We start from the raw sequence: 18,510 nt of genomic DNA, 5'->3' as shown, positions 1-18,510 counted from the left end.
CCCGGTGCCTCTGGGCAGGCCAGGAGCTGCCCGGGGCTCCGTGCTCCGCTCGGGCCCGCGCAGCGGCCGCAGCGCCCGGTGCCTCTGGGCAGGCCGGAGGCAGCCCCGGGCGGAGGGCACGACGCAGGAGGAGGACGGGGGCGAGGGAAGGGAAGGATCGGGACGGGGGCTGCACTGGTTTCGCTCCATGTGAAGGAGCTGCCAGTTTCTTGGGCCTGCACTAGGCCTTGGGATGGCGACTGCGCTCGCCGGCCTGGCAGGACTGCGCTCACCGGCCTCACGGACAACGAGCCGCCCTGCCTGGCAGGCAGCACCACCCACCACCGTGAGCAACACGGGGGATATTCAGAGAGCAAAATCTCAGCCTTCTCACCTGGAAGCGTGTATTAAGTGGACTAGAAACTCCAAAATAAAATTTCATTTTTAAATTTATTAGCCCCCACCAAGAGGAAGAAAAAAAGAGGAAGCTGAAATCATCTCCTACTATCCAAGATAGCTATATATACTTAACATTAWCTCTTTGAAAGTCAAGGAGTAAAACAAGTCCAAATTCTTTTGGACAAGATGATCCTTATTGTATTTTATTTTTTCTCAAGTATGGGCACCACTCTGTGCAATAACTTCACATTTATAAATAAAAACATAACCTTCAAGTTTCCTTACTTCATACAAACTTTTTAAAGAGTCAGAAAGGCATACTACAGAAATAAATATGGAGAGGAAATGAAGGARTTTTCTGGAACTATTTATAGTAGTCCAGTCATGCTGAACTGATTGTATTTCCTCCTATATTGAAAATGCATGGACAGCTGCATACAAAATACATGGCATCCCCTTTCAACTTACACTGAATGCAAAAAGTAGCAAGTAACCATGCAAGCAACTACACTAACAGGGCTTTCAGTTTACCCAAGGAAAACAAGAACTTGACTGAGACCAAACCTTTAAACTGAAACTTTATATAAAGACAATTGTATGCATCTGTGSAATACCTTCATACATAGGAGCTTAAATAAAAAGCTTAAATGTATTTCTTTAAAAAGCCTTTGGTACAGTATTTATTTTAGTTAGACGCAAAGTAAATTGTTGTCTGTGTGACGTTGCTTTGGATTTCTCAATTAAAAATAAGCCCTAACGTGTAGTTATAACCCAAAGTTTCCCCCAAGCATCTGTAAGCTGGCCAAGGTCTTATGGCTCTTTTTAGATTTAAGATACAGACTTAGGGACAACAGAAGCTGAAGGCTGAACAGGGATACCTAATACTTTGCATCGTGTCTTTGGTTAAGTTATGCCTTTTCTACCTGACTACCTATTCATTTCAAAATTTGCTAGCCTTGGGGCCAAAAGGGCATCTAATTTACGTGGACACACTAACCCAGTGGACAGGCCACCTGAAATCATTTAGTTTAAAAGTAAATTAAAGACATATTTGGCTGCTCTCCCATTTCTTCCCATGTTCTACGGCAGGAACGGAGCATTTAGCTGCTGGGGTTTCATCGTACATCGTGTTTAATGCTCCGATTCCCCTGTGTCGAGAGAAGAGGTCACGATCACGGAAAACACTCACACACCTGACCACGTTTTGGTTCTCTTTGTGACCACAGCACTGGGACAGTATCATGAGGCTGCCCCAGATATTTAACCTGTTCCTGCCTCTTGCAATTTGGACAATTATCGGACCAAGTAGCTCCTCTGGAAGTGAAAGGAATTACTGTTTTGAAAGTAAACAACATGCTCTCACAGCAACAAGGCAAGAACTGTGGAAATCTGCTTTATTTGGTTAATTCTGCATTTAGCTTTGATTCTTTTCAACTTTAATTTTGTATCTAATCTATCTCCAATGCACATATTTATTTTAATTCAGGCTATTATTTCATTTGACTGTTAGGGAAAGAATTCATTACACTCAGATTGGCATTAGAAAAGCACATGCATATGGCTTGCTAGAAATATTGTGTTCAGAAGCAGGTGGTGCACATGCAGCAAAACTGAGTAGCATTCTGCAAGGATCCATTCGGTATTTTCCTCTATATTGTGTAAATAAGGGGGGGGAAGCAGTAATTTACACTCCCATGTTAAAATAGGTGTAGAATTTATGGGGGAAAAGAGTAAAAAGACACTAAATACAACAAAGCCTCCCCCATCCATAATGCTGTTTATTCCAGCTACATTTATTCTGTTCTTTTGCATCAAAGTTAAAAATTAGAGGAAACCTGCAGATTTCCCCACCATCAAACATTTTAAGCCTTAGATCATTAATTGACAGCGCCCCCTTCTCAGCATGCATTGAGATTTAAATGTCCAAGCACTTCCAACAAGGCTGTAGCACAGCCTATTCCCACCGGTGAGAAAACCTCTAAAGTTCTACTGACAAAAATAAAACCACATAAATCCACAGTGGGAGAGTAGGAAGGTCACAGCTAACTCCCCCAAAACACACCTTGAGGTGTCAAGGGAACCCACAAACTTTTCCAGAGCTTCTTCACCATTTGTGGTCTCCCAAGTATGTGAACAAGAGTCTCACCACCGTGACGAGCTTCAGGGTACAGTCAGCACAAATAAGATGTCAAGGCAAAGAAGGAAAGCTCGTATTTGCTAGTATCAGCATGTGAGGAGCACATGTATCGTCTGTGTTTTTGTAGAGAAAGCTCTTCCTCTGGATGTTGTTGGATATTGTCTGACAGATGTATGAATCAAGACTCTTTTGGCTATCTTTGGTTTATGAACAGTAAGCTAGCAATATCTAAAAGTAGACAGGATATTAATAACTAGTAGTACAAAATGCACTGCAGGGTATTTCTATCTGTGCTTGGCCTGAATTTTGGCATGCTTCTACAGCAGTGTATGTCCTGTTAGTTATCCTGATTACAAACACACTGTACTTTCTAGTGGGGTTTCATATAGATCTTTCCATTTATAATTCAGAACACAACTTCTCAGTTAGCAAGGCTGGATTTTTTGAAGGGAAAAGGTAGGATAAGGACCACATTATATTCTTAATGGCTTTTACATGATTTCTGGAGGTACTGTTTGTGGCTCTTATCCATCTTAAATAACACTCAAAATCCTAATCTCTCAAAACCTATTTGGTTTCACTGTTTTAACACCAGTTCTGTTTTTTGTGGTGCTTTGACAGTAAAATCTTCCCAGACATATTCACAGAATAAAATTGAAACCACAAAGCACACAGACTACTGTACAACTAGCTATCACCTTCTGCCCACAGCACTTCAGCACATGGTTCAACCCTTTCAAAGGGGCAGAACACACTGGACTCTTGAAACATTAAATCAAAAGACTCAACTTTATYACTCCAGATACCACATTTGACCCCTCACGCTACTCTGATAGACAACAAAATTAACCATTGATTGCTCTCTGCATGGCRAAGGTAATGCTGCACTTGAGGAAAATCACAAGAAACAGAACGGAGAGGTGAGTTTTGAAGTGAGAGCCTCTGAGAACAAGTTCCTGCATCCCATGTAAAGCCTTATCCTTGCAGTCAAGATCAAAAGTTCCTAGACATGTTCTCACCAGAAGGAGTTGGACTTCGTAATTCATTCCCTGTACAAACGACTCTTTGGTTGCAGGTACAGAAGACAAGCAAGCAGATGTCTTAGGCTGTCAAGAAAGTGCTGAAGATGTAGAGAAGTACAAACCTGGAGAGTGCAAAGGATTTAGACGTTTCAGTGGTTTGAAGCTGGGGTGGGAAGAAGCAGGGGGAAAAAAAAAGGCAAAAAAGGAAATGCATAGACAAAACCACTGATAGGTATCATCCCTTCTGAAATGAGAATGCAAAAGGAAAAAAGAAAAGTAATAGTCTTCCTCAGCTCTTCATCTGCTTCACCAAATAGAGGTTAGAAAAGAACACATTTCTTTCTCAAGACTAGGTGCTAAAAAGGTAAGTGCATAAGATGTGCTGCTGAAAGATTAAGCAGGTATGGTCTGTATTGCTTAACCTGAAGAATATAGCATGAGAATAATTTTTTGTGGGGAGGTCTTTAAAAAAGATTTCCTTTTTTTTTGGCCTTAGTTTCAAAGCAGAACACTGCAGAGGGAGCGAGTACAAACCAGGCACACGACCCGCTGCAAAACAACCCGGCCTGCCACATGTGCTGCTTATGTTTAGTTAATAGATAATAGCTGTATAAGCAACTGTGACTTACAAACTTGAGGATCATATTTTCAGGTGATATTTAATTATTATTCTTGAAGCCCTCCCGCCTTTTGGTATTTTCTTTGTAKTCTTTAAGAGGCAGCAGAGCGCAATGGAAAAATTTACAAATACTGAACTTGACTGAGAATATTATGTAAATGAAAAGCATATTATAATGAAGAACAGCTCGTTTTCTTCAGCCAGAGCATGGATTTGGGCACAAGTAAGATGGTTAGAATGGGTATAATGTCTGGAAAGGCTTATCCAAACAACAATCTACAAAAGCAGCTGTCTCCGAAGCCACAAAGCACATTAGGGATCTAAATTCATTAGCTGTGGCTCCTGCATGTAAACAGAAACATCCTGGATGTGACCAGGAAGCTGCCAGACTCCCACCTCCCCTCCCTCCAGACATACTCCAAGCCTGGCCGCCACCTTTCCCCAGGAAAGGAAAACGGGGAAGTGGGAGCAGATCCCACTTTTCCCCCMGATTTCTCCCCGGGAGACTCAAAAGCCTGAACCTGAGAGCTGGGTCCCGCACTATGAAGAGCTTCAACCTCCTGCCTCCCCATGGAGAGCCCTCAGAGTCAGGCCACAACCTGGACAGCCTGGGGCTTTAGTTGTCCAAGAAGGAGAGGTTGCAGGGACAGAGGTGAAGAAATCAGTAAAAAGGCTCAGCCTGATGTTTAAGGGCTGGGAATGAGCTCATGTCACCAGTTCATATTTTTTTACCTTCAATCACTTCAGTTAAAAACAAAGAAAAAAGACCCCCAGAAGCCACCACCTACACAGGCTGGGGAGTGCAGACTGGTGTCCCGGCTTCCTTCCTCCCACGTCATCCAAGTTTAATGATCAACACTGTCGGAGGGAAGCTCCCGAGCCCTGGAGCAGCCAGCACAAAACGCAGACCCTCCCGGCTGGAGCGTCGGAGCTCAGACATGGGCCAAGTCCCCGCGTGTCCAAGGGCAGCAGGGCAGGGCGCCCGCGCAAGGAGCCCGCGAGGAAGATCCCGTCGCTTCAGCCTCGGGCGCCCGATCGAGTGCCCGGACGTGCCGGATGAATGGAGCCTCGGTCAGGCACTCCGGCTCCAGAGCAAGGCAGGCCTGCCCATGGTCCCTGCTTTTGCTGTTTTAAACAAATTTTAAACAAATCTTCTCAGAACATTTTTAAATTGACTTTCAGAGATGTTCGTTACTGGGATCACGCCKTCCTCTTTGTGCAGAGTTCTATGCACCAGTTGGAAAGCGCATCTAGCTCTTTCCTGAGCCTCTCCTTGCGTTCACAGAACAGTAAAGTTTTGTAAGCTGGGAGTATTTTGAAAGAAGGTCTATTTTGTTAAAATTTAAGCAAAGTCTTATATGCCTTTCCTTACAGCAGTGTTGATTTAACTTATGGATTAGTTAAATCAAGTCAAAGTTAAATCAAAACAAGTCTAGGACTGAGAAAAACATTATTTTTTCCCCCCCTTCTAGTTCCTTTTCCCATTGTCCACCTTTTAAAGCTAATACTGGCTGCCTTCTTCTACACTATCTATGCAAATACTTTTGTAAATCAARTCTTCCTTAATGATAGCTTTCCTCCTCAGTGAAGATCTTAAGACAAAGCCCTTCAGCAGCAATTATTTAGGTAGGTTTCATTAAAAACAGTTAAAAAAAGAAAAGTAAGAGTTCCATTCTCTCTCTCTCAAATGCAAGCCAAGTTTCCAAAAAAATTGAAAGAAAGATAAAAATTAATACTGTGGGTTTGAAGTTTGTCCTCTCCAATACTTGAAAAACTATGAGTCTGAAGTCCTGAAAAATACAGTATGTTGCTGGTCTAGACAGGACTCAGCAGAAGAGCAGTGAGTAGATTTAAAATGAAAAATGAAACAGTTTTTCATTAAAATGTAAATATATAAAACTATAAATATATAAATATATATATTGCTAGAAAGGTCTGTGACTTTGGATCATTTTAACGTAATTTGTGACGTCCAACAAATAGTATRTTGTTAATGCTGGACATGTGCTTAAGCAGTAATAGAGAAGTAATAGGTAGAGAGAGGAAACCTCCAAAAAATCAAACAAAAATATATCTCCTACCATTAGTAGCTTACTACTACTGATTGCAAGAGCTTTCTGCATTTGTATTCTTCAAGACAAAATACAAACACATCTAATTCAAGGAGGGTCAGATCTGGCCAAAAGGTTTCAAGATTGTATGTAAACAGGGAGCTCAATTAATTACCATCTAACAGCTCTACCCTGCACATCACTGTCTAATACATCTGTTTCATCACACTCTGAAACCGAACAAGAAACCTCAAGGAAATGAAGAGCCTACAGACATCTGCTGAACTGCTAGGAGGGGGGTCAGAGGGAGAAATACTCATATTGCAACAACATTCATGACTTAAAACTCAACTGAGCTTTTCAACATTTTTCTTCTGTCAACATTTTTGCCTCATACTGAATTTGGATACCAAATAATCAAGCATAAACTGAGGATAAAAGAGCAGTGAGGCAGTGATGTGGCTGTGACTCAGGTCAACTCCAATCATGGCAAGGTTAAAGGCACAGGAAAACTATACTGCTCAGGGACAAACTTCTCAAGGGTCTTGGGTTGCTATGAGGAAGCCCACTATTTTTGAGAGGGTTTTGCATTCCCCTCGATTTTTACTACCACCTCTAAGGACATCTTCTTGACAATGAAAAGAGCAATAGAATGGTTCACTCAAAGATGTAAGAAACATAAACTAAAGTGATCATGACCACAAGGCCTCGTGTGGAACCTCTTCAACAAGCCACAGTCAACATGACAAGCAAATAATCATGTCTTTGATTTGACTGACTGGAGAGAAAATGCGTTCAGAGCTGCCCCTACACAGCCTCCTTTGGAGTGTGTGGGGGATACTACATTTGGAGAAAATTAGCGTTGATTAACAGCTACATGGGGTGAATAACTTCAGCCAGACAGATGGTGATTGCGTGGGCTCTCTTTGGGAAAAGTGATGTTCAAACTCTTCTGCAAATTGGGGAAAAAGGGACTTCAACCTGAATTTATCACCTGCCAGGACAGCAACACAGACTCCTGGAAGAGATTTTCCATCTCTTGTTTTTCAGTTATTCCTGGCTGTAAGTTCACCTTACATTGGAAAATCAGACTTGGACTAAAATATACTTTGAATAATTTTCTCCGCATCACAAAGCAGAAGCAAAAAGCAAAAGAGACTTTTCACTCTGAAAGAYTTAATGACCAATGTATTCCAGAAAAAAAGAAGTTTACAAGCAACATTTCAAAATCCCTACTTTTCCACTATGTTTTGCTATTCTTACTCCTTTTCCCAAKAAGCAAAAAGGATTTCCCCTCCTCCACTTTTTTTTTTTTTAAAATATATAAACCCAATTGCAAATTGCTTTAAGAATGATTGTGCAGCCTAAGGCATGAGTAGAGACTCAGGGAGCAGTGAGTAAAGGGGAGCACTCAGGGATGCCCGGGAGTAAAGTGACCTCAATGCTATAAGCAAAGGCTGAACAATAAGGTAACAGCCACATAAATGCACTGCTGCAGAACTGTCATCATGTCAAAGGAAGGCCCTCGCTTTTCCTGAGGATAAGGTTTTTGGAGGAAAAAAAAAGGATGAGGGGGAATTCTCTTAATTCAAACTACCCTATTTCCACCACTCTATTTGCAGGAGTTTTTAAACCAGCAGGTCGGAACTTCTCATTTTGGAGATGTGGACAGTGACTACAATGAYCTAAGTCAGAAGTTAAAGTGAAAAACATGTACACAGCTCCAACCAACATTTTCTTAGAGGGCTGGCAGCAAACTGTCAGATGCATGTGTGACCTCAAAACAACCTTTTGCCAGATGCCCATTTAACTTCTTAAAATTACATTAATCTCTAAAACGACTGGTGTGTTTTACCATTTTGCTCCTTTGCTTATGTAACTTAAGAATTTGTGCTTAAAAGACAGGTTGAAAAGAACTGTTTTTGCATACAGAATGTATTTTCTCCCATCTTAAAACCTTAAAATAAACTCTAAACACCAGCACATATATGAACTTTTTTTTTCTTACAGAGAAATATAAATGCTGTACAATTTAAAGAAGAAATCCTCAGCCTCTTTTCTTTCTCCACCTAAAGTCAGTGTTCAAAACCCAGAAGCTTTCTGAAATAGCTCTGAAGCAAAGGCCAAAGCTTAGCCAGCAACATAAATTCATTTTTTTATCATTAAAAAATGCATCATACATTGTATGTTGCAATCAATATGAGCCAATACAATGATTCACATGATTCAGGTTCAGAAAGTAGCATTCCAGGATGGGCATTTTTGAAAATTTAAAAATAAACAAATGCAGAGCATGGAAGCATCAGGAATGTGTTTCATGGAGTAAAACCTCAGAAAGCAAAAAAAAAAAAAAAAAAGAAAAAGAAAAAAAAAGATAAAAAAGGTAAAGAAAAGTAAGTAGACCATTTATACGAAAGTGCTAAAAATTCTGAAAGCTGATTTGTGGCAGGTTAACTATTTATAAAAATCAGGAAATATACAAGTAATTGACCGAGGGAGCCTTTGTCAACAAAAAATACGCTTTGATAAGGCATTAAAAAGAGACTTCTTGTGTTGTGCAGAACTTAGGGGAGAAAAATCCTTTAAGAAATATACCTACTTATGCAGGAAAACAATGAAGTTCAGTTGTTCTGTAACCCAGTTCCTTTAATCTGCATAAGAGATGCTGACTGAGTTCACTCAACCAAATCACTACTGGCTTTCAGAATACAATCAACACATGCTTTTCAACAGTATTAATATAGCATGAAGCTTGTGCTCCTAATTATTCATGTTTTTGCATTCTGTTTTTTCCCCCTGCTGTAAAATATGCAAATTTACTTCTTTGTGTTATTGAGGTCCCACATGGGCCTCAACAGCTCTGTTTGGAAGGAATTACAAGCCAACATCTAGATACATGCTGTCAACATTTCAAGCTTCATTATTTTTATTAGTTTGGAATGCCATTATAGATTTGATATTTAGGCTGTAAAATGCTTTTTAGAAATCTGTTGAAAACCTACAGTCTAATGAAACGGAGCACTGATAATTACTCCTACCCGACTGTGCGGGGGATTCTGTGTGTGTGTGTGTGTGTGTGTGTGTTTGCATGTGTGGGTATAAGAGAAAGAGATGGAGAAAAAGCAGCTAGAGAACACACGAGAAATCACCATCTAGTGGCCCTATTGAAAAATGCATTTGTTTTTGTGCAAAACCTGCACCCAGGAGGATTACTTCGACTTCCTTAGTGAATGAAGGGTGGCCATTACCTCCTAGCAACTTAAAAAGAAAAAAGCAGTGTTGCACAGGACTGCCTTCTGATTTCTTCCTCTTTCCTGTGTAATCAACTCTGACCATAATATTTAATGCCCAAATGTGCTATTAGCTCTATTTAAATTAAAAAAAAAAAAAAAAACCAACAACAACAAAAAAAACACAGCAGCACTTCAAGAAAGAGGTTATTTATTTAATACAGCAACTTTTTGGTGTGAGCATCAAGTGTTCACCTACACTGGCATAAGTTGACATTTAAAGCATTCTTAGATAAACTGTATTAATTTTTCCTCCCAAACCTCAGATTATTGTGAAGTCAGCATTAAATATTTTTAAACTTAAACAAGAAAATGAATAGTAGTTTGTTTTTTGGAAAAAGAACACACAAACACTTACTGCTACATTAAAAACATATGTAAAATAAGCCCAGAGAGGCAGAAAGTGGAGGGACATTGAGACACTTCTATCTTTTTTCCAGCTGGCACAAAGCCCTGTGCATTTTTTTAATATAACAGTGTACTTAAAAACTGCAGCCTTTCACATTAGCATCACTAAAACTTCTTAAATATTAAAGAAAAACTGTAGAGTTTCACCGAATTCTACTACACATTACCAATAGCTGCTAAAAAACAAAGAGCTGCAGCAACACTAAGAGTTTACAATTTTTTTTTGTAAGGAAAGAAAAAAAAAGACACTGTATTTAGGAAAAAAAATCATGGAAATGATGGGAAGGAGGGGAAAAATATGGATGATATTGCTTTTCAGAAAAAGAGTGGCGATTTCCAGGACTGAAGACTGACTTTTGTTGATCGTTTTGCTTCTTTACCTCTTTAGTACAGATGACTTCCTAATTTGTTGAGGATGTAATTTTGGAATATAACTGCAGTAACTGGTTAACAAAAYGAAACATTCATTTGGCTGCAAAGCCTACTTTTCTCAGCCCCAAAGATGAGGGTGCTCCTGCTTTCAAATAAGGATGAGGGAATTATAATGGTGAATTAACTAGTAACACAATACTGAATATATCAGAGGAATGTTCACAAACCTCACTGTAGATAAATCCAAGGTTTGAGTGCCTTGCAGAGATTACCTTAAAATAGGTCACACCTGCCCACCACACTTCAGACAGAACAAGAGTATCTGCTATCATCAAAATTTAGCAAACTAGTTGTGTAATTCTGTCGTGGCGCTGACGTTGTCAACATGCAGTAGCAATGCAATATCACTCATCTCAATTAAAAAAAGAAATGAATTTTCCACCTTTCATCGAATACCAATTCTCTTCTACTTTCTTAGGTAAAAGTAAAGGTTTGTTTTATGCTGTATTTCATCTCACTGAATGAAAAATGTCTGTTGCCCTATTCTTTTTTGAGAAGTTTTATATATTAGTCCAAGTCTCATCACACTTGTTTTGTAAAACTCCTTTTCTTGAGACAGCAGCACCAAATAGAAGGTATACTTAGGTTAATTCCACAGAGCCAGCACCTCCTTAACTACTGCAAGTTCTTCTCGTGACCGGGAGAAGATTTCTAAATATTTTATTTCTATGTCTATGACTATTTGTGTTCTTTTGAGAGGAAACATAATGAGCAAAAATAATGTCTACTCCAATAGAAAGAAGCACTACAAATAGTTGGTAGTGTAAATTTTGTTTACTAGTTCTGTACGGCCTTCAAGGATGTACGAAGCACGGTAGGGAAAAGTGGGACTTAGGGAGCAGGGTGTGTGTCCTTCATCTTTTCTACAATGCAAGTGCTGCAGTGATTTGATGTAGCTGTTAAAATAGGGGTGAGAAGAAAAATTACAGAGGAATAAAATATGGTGGATGTCAACTGTTAAACATGGCATCACAGAGCCACAGATGTGGCAAAAGTCCTGCTTTAATAACTGGTAGGTGGTCTGGGATGTTTCTTTAATGGAGAAAAATTACAATGAATTTATGTGCTCCTAATAAAGCTTTATTGGATTTTGAGAATCATGACTTAAATGTTGAAAAGTCCCAAGAAGAAGCAATGCTTAAACTGAGCAGCACAGTAAGATTCTTGGTAAGAAAAAGTCAGTAAATCAGAGCAGCAGAGGCTGAATATTGATGATGACAGGTTTACAAGGAGGAAAACATGAATTTTCAAGAGGGGAAAAGAAAAGGATCAGTTACAGCACAACAGCAATAAATTCTTTTGTCTTCTACATGCTTGATACTTCTTGCAAGACTGTAAGAGTTTGCTTAAACCCTAAAATTTACCCAGTTCACAGGCTATGGACACTACAGTTCCTTTTTTGTATAACAAAAAGACCTTAAAACATCTAAACTGAATAATTTGATGAAAATTAAGCAAGTCAAATTCTGAGTTAGCACATCTACATTCACTCTATGAATCATTATACGGAGATGCTTTGTGACTTCCAACATAAAAAGACTTTGGATGGGCATAATAGAATGAGGGAACCTGAAAAAATATAGTCCTCCAGCAGATGCACAGAGATATTCTTTTCTCTCAACTCTGAGCTTACTTTTTCTGTGACCTTTCCTTGCTCACAATATGAGAAGAAAACAAGAAACACCTTCAACCATCTTGAATAAGAGTGTTTCCCTATTCAGAAAATGCAATATTAGGAAGGGAAAAAACAACAACAACAACAAAAAAAAAAACATAGGCATTTAGTACAAAGCTGCTTAGTGTTACGCCCTCACTTGGGAATAAAACTGAATAGTAAACTGAATAATAAAATTCTGAATAGTTATCATAGCTTCTGTTACCGCTTTTCATTTTGTCTAAACACCTCAAAGAAGGTCTCTTTACAGAGATGACAAGACCCATTTCATACAGCTGCATCACTTACCCACGATAACAAATCCATCTGCTTCTCTCTCTGGCACCACAACCTTCTTTGAATCTTGGGTTTTTCGGAAGAAGCTGAACATAGCCTCTTCTTTAAAGTTGCTATCTAAAACGAAGAAAAAACATGTTAGATGACTACAAAACAACAGAAGTCATAATAAGAAGTTGGTAACATTCAAAGCTAAATATGGCAATGTTACAGCTAAGTGCTTAGCACTGAATTTGAAATTTCTACCTTACTGATGTAGCAATTGGCTTTCAATATATGCAAAAGAAAAGGAGTAAACTATAAAAGAGTTTTCTATGAAGTTATGAATGGAGACAGAACCATAAAAAAAAAAAAATCTTTCTAGAGAAAAGTGGAAGGAAACTTGTCTCAATGTTTGTCAACCCATTTCCATATTCTCATAGCTTCCAATATTTGAAATTGTCACTACAAAAACTTTCTTTCTTTCAAACTTGTATAGCTAGTTCTAAAGTATTTAAACTTTGAAGGCCAAAGCACAATCCTATAGGAAATATATCTTCATAGCGAGGTTGTACTTGAACAGAGCAAATTACTCAGAGATTAATTGTCACGCATTGGTCTAAAAGCAAAAATACACACACAAAAAACCCTATACAACATTAGCATAGTCCCTGATTTTTCTAGTTCATAGAGACAGCTTAACTCCTGGGTGTTTTTGATTATGAGTTACTACTGATTTCCTCAAAAGAAACTGCACAATAATTAAGCAAACTCTGCATTACAGTAAATTACTACAAGAATCTCCCAAAGTGGATAAGAACTCTCAGCTCACATCAAATAAAACAAAACAATAAGGCGTAATTTAACCAGATAAAAAGGTTAACTGCAAAATATTATGCTGAGGACTTGTTCTCTCTCAAGATGGTAAGATAATATTGAAACAGTTTTGAACAGCTCCAAAAAGGACAAATTCACATCAACAGAAAGCCAGTGAGTATCAGCCAAAGATAGGCAGCTCTGCCAGGTTTTCGTGGAGTGCAACAGCCATGAGGCCACCAAGATCTGCAGACAGGCAGTACATGCTTCAAAGAAASTTCTATAACTATGCTAAACTTGAAGATACAGAATAATAGAAGACATACAGAGTTTAATCTCTTGAAAAACTTGATAATAACGATTCCCATGGAGCACAAACAACAGGTCCTCAATAAGCTGACCCTGTAAACCTGTGCATATTTAGAGCGCACAGAAAACACCATCTTTCTRGTTGCTCTATATTGTTTTCTAGTTGTACATTGAGTACATCGAGTCGAATGCAGTAACATGTCAATCTCCACRGGCTGGCTCCTCCAGCACTTCAGCCCCAGGCCATAGACCTGAGATAATCAAGAAAGAGGCTCCTGGCAGCAGGAGCTGCTTGAAGACTCACGTCCCTCCAGCTCACAGGTGCAGACAAGCAGCTCGTGTGCTCAGCTTGGACAGCTGGACAAGCTAYGCAGCTCTCTGGGGAGTGCTTAGGATGCTGCCCAAGTGTCAAATGCGGAGATAAAGGTTTAAAGGAAGGTATATAAAGCTCTTCTCTACTAAAATACCGATATAAAATACTAAAAGTTGAAGATATGCCATTTCAGCATTTAAAAGGAATAGGGAAGCAGCAATGCTAACAACATATCTCTACAAGAGAAAACAAGTGAAATCTAAAGCAAACAGGCACAGCACAAAATTCTGATAACTATTGATATTGATAACTATTTCAGACTAGATTTTAAAAAGAATATTTAGAAGGAGTGAAGCAGAGAAGAGCCCTACCACTTCGGGTTTGTAATAAAAAGAAAAAATCCTCAATTAGTTTCCAGAATTCCTCACTTCCTACCCAAGTTTTAACTATAAGCATCATTTTTTTTTTTGTTCTAGCCAGTTGCCTGCAGCAATTTACTTCACATGCCTCACTGATTATTCACCATATAGAAGCTGCCACCCACTATGCTGGTACAAGTGATGTCAAATACTTCCCTAAACCAGATGACATAAAATCCTGTATGAAGCACAAGCACTGCCCTTGAGGAATAAGCTTTAATAATACACAGCAAAATCAAATGCAGTTCAAACAGTGGAATGACACCTGAGAATTACAGGCTGGCCTGCTACCAGTTGCTCATGCGCATGCACAAAAACCCAAAACAATAAATGTTACTTATCCTCACCCTATTCCTGTTTGCTGGCTTTCTTACCTTACCACTTGAAATACTAATAAGCCTGGTTCCATGGAGATTACCCGGTAGAAACTCCTCATTACCTCATTTAGCTCTTGCCTTCTCCCCGGAGAGATGCTAGTCCGGGCCCAGCACACGGTGCCAGCTGCTGATTCCCGGGGCGCCCTTGGGGAGCAGGTCTCATCCTGCTTCAGTCAGGGCTGTGAGGCCCATGCCTGGTGGGAAAACCCAACTCAAGAGTCAGGTTTCGGCTCTGATGATGTAGGAAGGAGAGGCAGTTGTGGAACATTTTGAAAGGCAATTTTACCTTCTTCCTCGGCGTACAACAGCAAGAAGCTAAATCAAGGGGTTTTGGGAAATCCTATGGGTAGCCTTAGCAAAGGCTTTTACATCCCAGCCAGCTACTTCAGGTACCCGAGCTGTGGTTGCCCCATGCAATCACATTCTTTCCTCTTTGAGTTACACATTACTGTACAGTTTTCAGTACTAACTAGCAAATAGTGCTCCTCTTCTTCCCTTTCTTGTGCKTATCTTGCATCTTTTTCAGTCTATATGTAATTAAGGTACAAAGGAGCTGTACAGGAAGCCAGACCTTTATCACATTTTGAATCCTGCATGCATCACAGCRTAAAAAACCAAACAGTTCCAAAACAGATGGTTCGATTCTGAGGCAAATTAACATTACAAGAACTTTAACACACAAAATGTTTTCGTTTTGCTGACAGGGCACAGACCTTTGCCAATATCCCAGTTGTTTTCAAAACACAAAATTCACCTGGTCATGGAAGGCTTCAGCTTTACTTTGCAGTCCAGTTTCTGAAGCAGGTTTCTGTAGCGGAATGGCACTCCCTGCAGTATTTCCCAAAAACAAAACTATATCCCCCCCTCTTTGTTTGAAAGATACTCCACAATCTGAGGCCTCCAGTTCTTGAGTAAAAACACTGGTCCAGAAGGAAGGAAGTAGCGTACCTTGTATGTTGTGATTGCAGATGCTGGGGAAGTGGTAACAGATCTGAATATTTAAAGACTAATATGCTTTATGGGGCACGCTCTTTCTCTGATGTTCACCACTCAGACACAAAGTTAAATCCTAAATCACACAGATCCACATAACCCCCATGAAGCAAGGAACATGCCAACTATTACTTGGAATATTTCAGCTATACAACTATATTTCAGTATCTTTGCTGAGCACAGTCGTTAAGTTTCACAAATATCCACAGAAATAGGGAGGAGGGGACACAAAAAATAAAAGTTGAGCAGTATGAAGTACGTATTTATGTACTGTTCTAGATAAGCAATATACAGTATTTGCTCTCTTCAGAATTGTATCAGCTCTATTACTTCAAAAATAAACATAAACCTCTCAAGCAATGTGAAACTTAACTCCTAAATTTCTTGAATTACAAGTCAAAACCAGAAAAAAAAAAAGTCCCTGTGCAACAGAGACACTGAGCTGAATGTAAACAGCTTAAACATTTGCAGAATTAGGCTGAAGTTTTACTACTTGTCGGTGCAAATGATGAAATACCAGGAAACAAAAGCTGAGAACAACTGGTTTCTGCACAAGTTTAACTTCAGATTAAAAACTAAAGTTGAAGGTTACAGACCTGGGTGCACGGTAAGTAGAATATAAAGAACAGAATTTAAAATCTTTTTTCCTTTGAAGCTGACAACACAAAATAACTGAAAGTACCCCACCATTCAGGATAGTACCCCAGTCCTGCAGTAATGTCTCCTACACAACCCAGCACTTTCCCTCTCCAGATGGGATTAATTTTATTTCTTTAGGAGACCTGAAATTGAATTCACTTCCTAAAGATAAAAATCTCTCTTGCTAGAAACAAGCAATTCCGTTCTCCTTATGTTTCACCCTCACCAAAAAGTGAACATAATTTTTCCTTCCTCCATCTCAACTGCTGATAGTTAAGAATAATGTGTTTGGCACTGCTTCAATCATTAGCAAGCAATAAACTGTGAACTCCAGCAATTCCGTGGAACTCCACAGACTATCTCGCCTTTATGTGAAGAGAACATACACACAACTGGACAGAGATGAGTTACAGAGCTGTGCAAAGGGGTTAATTTGTTCCTTGTGCTTTTTGTCAGTCTCATTTGACAAGAAGCATGGGTGACCCGAGATTAAAACCAGCCCACTCCATCTTAAACCCTTTTTGTAGACATTGATGGTCCTGGCATGTTCAGCATTAATTTTCAGCTGTTTTTCCACAATGCTCACAAATGACAGGAAAAGTGATTTAGTATTAGAAAAATGCCAATAATGCAGCTTAAGATACAGAGAAGAGCTCCAGGAATGCAGCAAAGCAGAACTGTGGTGGATTCTCAGTTATTACAGGAGCGATGAAATGAGGTCAGAAGTAGGTACAAAACTTAGAAGAATTCAAACGACTTCACATCAAGCAGCTTAAGCTCTAGTGAAGGAGAAAGGGAAGGACATTACAGAGATTCTCAACTCTCTTCCATTTTAGCATCCATTAAGACTGACCAATAAAGTAGCAATATGAAAAAGAGCAAGAGGTTTCCAGCCCTTGTCAACCCGTTTGTTACACGAAAACCAGTTGAAGAGGAATACACAATAAAAAGAAGATATCTCTGTAACATTGAAAGAACAATGTAAAAGGTTCCTGCCCAGTATAAGCTACTATGTGCAGAACAAAAAGTACAACAGAATATTTCTCTTGATACTTAACAGTATCTTGATTGATACTTATTTTCCTTTCTCATGGTTTTAAGAAGCATAAGTCAAAAATATATGAATAAGTATCAATAAATGCAAAAAAAGGAAATGCAAATAAGAAACACTAATAAGACTATTTTGCATAGATAAAATATAAGATTTCATAACATTTTATGGGATAARAAACACCAAAAACTGCCATCCAAACTGACATTGTATAAAAACACTCAATGATGCCGCAAAAGAAAAAAAAAAAGGCATGATAAAAAAGTGACAGCAGAAGATGCTAAAATTGAAAGCCAGGCACTTACTGGGTACAACACCCTTGCAAGGCTCCACAACTGCCCCTTGCCCAGCGGCAGGTTCTCCTTTTATGTGCTATGTCACCAACGGTCCCATCATCATCATCACCGTATTCCCTGGCAAGCRGGCGCCTGGAAGGGTGGATGGCACCGTGACAGGGGATGAGGTGACATCCCCCCGGCGCAGGAGCCTGAGCCTTGGCTGAGCTGGTTCTGCTGGCGGAGCTGTCGYGGAACCAGGTCCCTCCCTGGCAGGGAGCGGCTGAACTCACCCCTGCGGGTCAGAACTGGCCAGGGCTCTGTTCTGGGACCATCCCGACAGGGACCGTCCTTCTAGGACAGAGCTGAGTGTTAGATGGTCTCAAATGTTTGCAGAAACGCGAGTCTTGGCGCAGGAAAGCCTGAGTGGAGGAACTCCTGTGCACAGGGAAAGATTTGTTTGAAAACACTAAAAAGGGCAAGATTTTATGAAGGTCGCCACCCGTATCTCAGCCCCGCTTTATGTCAGTTGGTTGCTGTGTTTCCAAACACGGAGGTAACTCGCTTGGGTCCCCAGTTCCCATTGGGACTAACGGGTGCCAACGGAAAACGCTCAGGCGCTGCTTCAGCACCAGCCACGTGGCGTTTTGGTACAAGCGCCGACACAGGCCCGCGGCCACCGCTGCAGAACACGCAGGAAGGAGGGTGAAGCTTCCTTGGGACGGAGAAAGGCGAAGCTTCCTGGGAAGGAGGAAGGCAAAGCTTTYTTGGGAAGGAGGAAGGCGAAGCTTCGTGTGGGAAGTGGGGGGAGCAAAGCTTCGGCAGCCTCTGAGGGGCGGCACAAAACGGGGGCACCCGCAGCGCCGCGACCGGGGCTCCGTGAGAGCAGAAACGCGAGTAACGAGAGCGGGGCCAGGGAGAGGCGGCCGGGCGGCGGCGCCGCGCGGGGACGCGGGAGCCTCCCGGGACGCTCTGGGCACCGGCGAGACGCGGCGGGCGCCGCGAGGAGCCAGGGCGGCTCTTGGCGCGCGGGCGGCGGCGCGGGGACCGG

The 18,510-nt window shown here is 40.5% G+C and overlaps 2 protein-coding genes across 2 annotated transcripts in view; one reads left to right on the top strand and one right to left on the bottom strand.

The window, feature by feature from the left end:
• Nucleotides 1–12,399, bottom strand: part of UMAD1 (UBAP1-MVB12-associated (UMA) domain containing 1) — a 66,335-nt gene extending 53,936 nt beyond the window's left edge. Inside the window, exon 1 of the mRNA XM_026036270.1 lies at nucleotides 12,301–12,399. Within this exon, the coding sequence (XP_025892055.1) occupies nucleotides 12,301–12,382 (82 nt within the window). The 5' untranslated portion in view covers nucleotides 12,383–12,399. The remainder of the gene's footprint in view (nucleotides 1–12,300) is intronic.
• A 4,602-nt stretch (nucleotides 12,400–17,001) lies between these two features.
• Nucleotides 17,002–18,510, top strand: part of RPA3 (replication protein A3) — a 4,881-nt gene continuing 3,372 nt past the window's right edge. Inside the window, exon 1 of the mRNA XM_026036275.1 lies at nucleotides 17,002–17,095. Coding sequence (XP_025892060.1) covers nucleotides 17,002–17,095 — 94 coding nt within the window. The remainder of the gene's footprint in view (nucleotides 17,096–18,510) is intronic.

Source organism: Nothoprocta perdicaria, unplaced genomic scaffold, assembly GCF_003342845.1.
Source record: "Nothoprocta perdicaria isolate Ctin4 unplaced genomic scaffold, notPer1 scaffold_174, whole genome shotgun sequence".
In the NCBI taxonomy this organism is placed as follows: Eukaryota; Metazoa; Chordata; class Aves; order Tinamiformes; family Tinamidae; genus Nothoprocta; species Nothoprocta perdicaria.
Note: the sequence above shows the minus strand (reverse complement) of the source record. Positions and strands in the feature narration are given on the sequence as shown.